This window comes from Arachis ipaensis, chromosome B10, assembly GCF_059453495.1.
Source record: "Arachis ipaensis isolate K30076 ecotype BB chromosome B10, ASM5945349v1, whole genome shotgun sequence".
NCBI lineage: Eukaryota > Viridiplantae > Streptophyta > Magnoliopsida > Fabales > Fabaceae > Arachis > Arachis ipaensis.
The window spans coordinates 80,417,640-80,421,659 of NC_142435.1; the positions used below are offsets into that span (position 1 = coordinate 80,417,640).

Consider the following 4,020-nt stretch of genomic DNA (forward strand, 5'->3'; position numbering starts at 1 on the left):
TGATGAAGGTATTCCATGCAATCGTATTATCTCCTGAATGTATAACCAGGCGAGTTTCTCCAAGCTGTGACCAATTTGAATTGGTAGAAAATGCGCTGATTTTGTCAATCGATTTACAATTACCCAAATTGCATCATGCCCGGCAGAGGTTCTTGGTAACCCAGTAACAAAATCCATCGTAATCTCTTCCCATTTCTATTGCGGTATCTCCAATGGTTGCAGGGTTCCAAGTGGTTTTTGATGTTCCACTTTAATCTTTTGGCAAGTGAGACACTTTGAAACATACGTTGCTATATCTTTCTTCATTCCCGGCCACCAGAACATCTTCTTCAGATCTTGGTACATTTTAGTCGTTCCGGGATGGATAGAAAATCTGCTTTCATGAGCTTTGGTCAGAATGTTCTTTCTCAAGTCCTCCTGAACAGGTACACAAATTCTGTTCCTATATCTTCATATTCCCTCTTTATCTTGGCGTACCTCTTCCGGCTGATCTGCCTTCATCCGTGTTAACAATGTCAGCATTCCTGAATTCTGGGCTTGAGCTTGCTGAATAGCTATCTTAAAGTCAGATGTTAATTGTAGTCGCGCCATAACAACTCCTCTTGATGTCTCTCTCATTCCTAATTTTAAGTTTTCAAAGGCTAAGATCATTTCTTCTTCCTTGATCATCATCCAGGATATGCCCAAACTCTTCCGACTCAAAGCATCTGCAACTACATTTGCCTTCCCAGGATGATAGCTCAACTTAAAATCATAATCTTTTAAGAATTCCATCCATCGCCTCTGCCTCATATTAAGGTCTTTCTGATCAAAGATATACTTCAAACTCTTATGACCAGAGAAGACTTCAAATTGGGCTCCGTACAAATAGTGCCTCCAAATCTTAAGTGCAAAGACCACTGCTGCTAATTCCAAATCATGTGTCGGATAGTTCCTTTCGTGAGGTCTTAGTTGTCTCGAAGCATAAGCTACCACATTCCTATGCTGCATCAATACACATCCAAGTCCCTTAGAAGAAGCATCACAATACACCTCAAAAGGTTCATGTGGGTCTGGTAACACCAAAACTGGCGCCGTCGTCAACTTTTCCTTTAAAGTTTCAAAGCTTTCTTCACACTTCTCTGTCCACTCAAACGGAACTTCCTTCCTAGTAAGGCGAGTTAAAGGTAAAGCTATCTGTGAAAAACCCTTGATAAACCGCCGATAGTATCCTGCTAACCCCAAGAAACTACGAACTTCTGTAACTGTCTTGGGTTGCTTCCATTGTACTACGGCCTCGATCTTTAAAGGATCTACAGTTATTCCATCTCGTGTGATCACATGTCCCAAGAATACCACTTCTGTCGCCCAAAACTCACATTTTGACAACTTCGCATATAGCTTCCGTGTTCTTAATATTTGCAACACAATCCTTAAATGCTCTCCATGTTCTTCTCCTGTCTTGGAATAGATGAGGATATCATCTATAAAGACTACCACAAACTGATCTAGATACGGACAAAAAATGCGATTCATATAATCCATGAATATAACAGGAGCATTAGTCAGTCCAAAGGACATAACCGTATACTCATAGTGACCGTACCTAGTTCGAAAGGCAGTCTTAGGTATATCTGATTCCTTCACCCGGATTTGATGGTAACCTGACCGCAAATCAATCTTCGAGAATACTGTTGTACCTCTCAGCTGGTCCATCAGATCATCTATCCTTGGGAGTGGATACTTGTTCTTGATTGTGATCTTGTTCAATTGCCGATAATCCACACATAACCTCATTCCACCATCCTTCTTCTTTACTAGTAACACTGGAGCTCCCCATGGTGATACACTCGGACGAATAAACTTCTTCCCCAGTAATTCATTCAACTGCTTCTTTAACTCTGCTAGTTCCAACGGTGACATCCGATACGGTGCTATAGAAATTGGTCCGGCTCCAGGAACCAGATCAATACTAAACTCTATCTCTCTATGAGGTGGAAACTCAGGTATATCATCCGGAAAAACATCAGGAAACTCCTTCACCACTCGGATTTACTCCAAGTCTTGTTCATTAGTTTCTGAGCTAGCCGATAGTAGAACGTAACCCTCTAACCCACTATTACTAGAAATAACTCTTAGGGAATTCAAATAGAAAGTACAAGACTCAACTGGTTCAGTGTGCATTTCAGATGATGGAAATGTAGCAATTCGTTTAAAACAATCAAGGAAAACATGATGCTTGGACAACCAATCTAGACCTAAGATAATATCTAAACCACACAAAGGCAAACAAACCAGGTCATGTATAAAAGTCCTAGCCTCAATAACAAAAGGCTCCTGTTGACATACTTGACTAGTCAAGGCATTTTGAGATGTGGGTGTACAAACAATTAGATTATAATCTAACATGGTGAAATCTAATCCCAACTCATGCGCAACAGTCTCAGAAATAAATGAATGTGATGCACCAGAGTCATACAGTACAGTTAAAAGTCGAGATTTGACATAACACTGACCTTGAATTAGGGAGTCTGATTTCATTGCGTCATCAGCAGTCATAGCAAACACACGTTCTTGCTGTCGCGGCCTATCTATTCCTTGTACTGGCTTCTTCAGACAGTCCTTAGCCATATGTCCAGACTGACCACAAGAAAAACAGATAACGCCTGTAAGCTGACAAGGTCTACCTCCATGCTTCTTTCCGCACTGCCTACATACTAGTCGCATCTGCGCCTGCTGAGGTCGCTTACCCATATCCTGTCTCATTCTTCCTCCATTCCCTCCTGTAGGACGTGCATGAACATTTTTATTCTGATTGTACCTTCGTGAAGGCATTGCTCCCTGCTTAAAATTCTTTCCCTGAGGAGCTGTATACCGATTATAATTCTGAAAAGAAGATCCTGGGCGATTCATCCAAGCTGCAGCTATCTTCTTAGCATAGTCCTCTACTAGCTGACTCTTATTAACCAACTCTGCAAAATTCCGTATTTCCAATGGAACTACTGAGTTCAACAAATCTTCACGGAGTCCTCCTTCAAATTTCAAATATTTCCACTCTTCGAAATCTGCTGGATTCCCTTGACAAACCTTGGAAAAACGACATAAATCTTCAAACTTCCTTGTATACTCAGCAACAGACATACTTCCCTGTTTCAACTGCATCAACTCCATCTCTTTTGCCTCACGAGTAGCTCTAGGAAAGTACTTCTTATAGAACTCTTCTTTGAAAACATCCCACAAAATATTACCCTCATCTTGCTGCAGTAAACGTTGAATGCCCTGCCACCAGTGCTGAGCATCCCCTTCCAACATATAAGTAGCAAATTCTACATACTGTTCTTCCGGGACATGCTGTGCCCTCAAGGACCTTTCTATGCCTCGGAACCAATTATTAGCTTCATTTGCTACAGTCGTACCCTTGAACTTCGGTGGATTAACTTTCAAGAAAGCAGCTAATGTCATAGGCCTATCATGATTCATGTTATCTCCATCACCGTTCCCACCATTTTCACCATTACGGTCATTATTACGCTCTCCATTACGTTCCCCCAGACGGTTAACTGCTCGGGTAGTAGCAGTCGCCGTTTCACGCACAGCCTCAGCCATAGCGTGAATCGCAGCAAACAGATTATCATCGTTTCATGGCGGATTGTTAACAGTAGACCCTTCCCGATTGCTACGTCTCCGTGGAGGCATCCTGATTCTGTTCATACCAAACAATCAATACCGAGGTGATCAGTCTTAATACCTCAAGTTGGGTGTGAACATTATCAGAATGAAAGCACAAAGACATTCATGCAACACATATCACATGGATACCCTATAAGCATGAGACATACCACAGAGCATGCAATAAAGCATGATTCAGTCCATTCCCCAGGCTCTAACAGGAAGAACCGCTCTGATACCAAATTGTAATGACCTAACTTCTAGCATGTCTAGATCATACTAGAAATCGAATTGCTACCAACTTGTTTTACCTTTTTGTATTATTTATTAATAAATATAAGCTTGTACGTTGTTAAAACACCGCAAATTTTA

At 41.3% G+C, this 4,020-nt stretch overlaps 1 protein-coding gene across 1 annotated transcript; it reads right to left on the reverse strand.

The window, feature by feature from the left end:
- Positions 1-2,031: 2,031 nt before the first annotated feature.
- On the reverse strand, positions 2,032-3,585 carry LOC110268437 (uncharacterized). The gene has a single exon (XM_021114584.1). The coding sequence runs from the start codon at positions 3,583-3,585 to the stop codon at positions 2,032-2,034; it is 1,554 nt and encodes a 517-aa protein (XP_020970243.1).
- Positions 3,586-4,020: the final 435 nt, after the last annotated feature.

Coding starts and splice junctions, on each gene's coding strand:
- LOC110268437 (XM_021114584.1), bottom strand. CDS start 3,585: ATGGCTGAGGCTGTGCGTGAAACGGCGACTGCTACTACCCGAGCAGTT.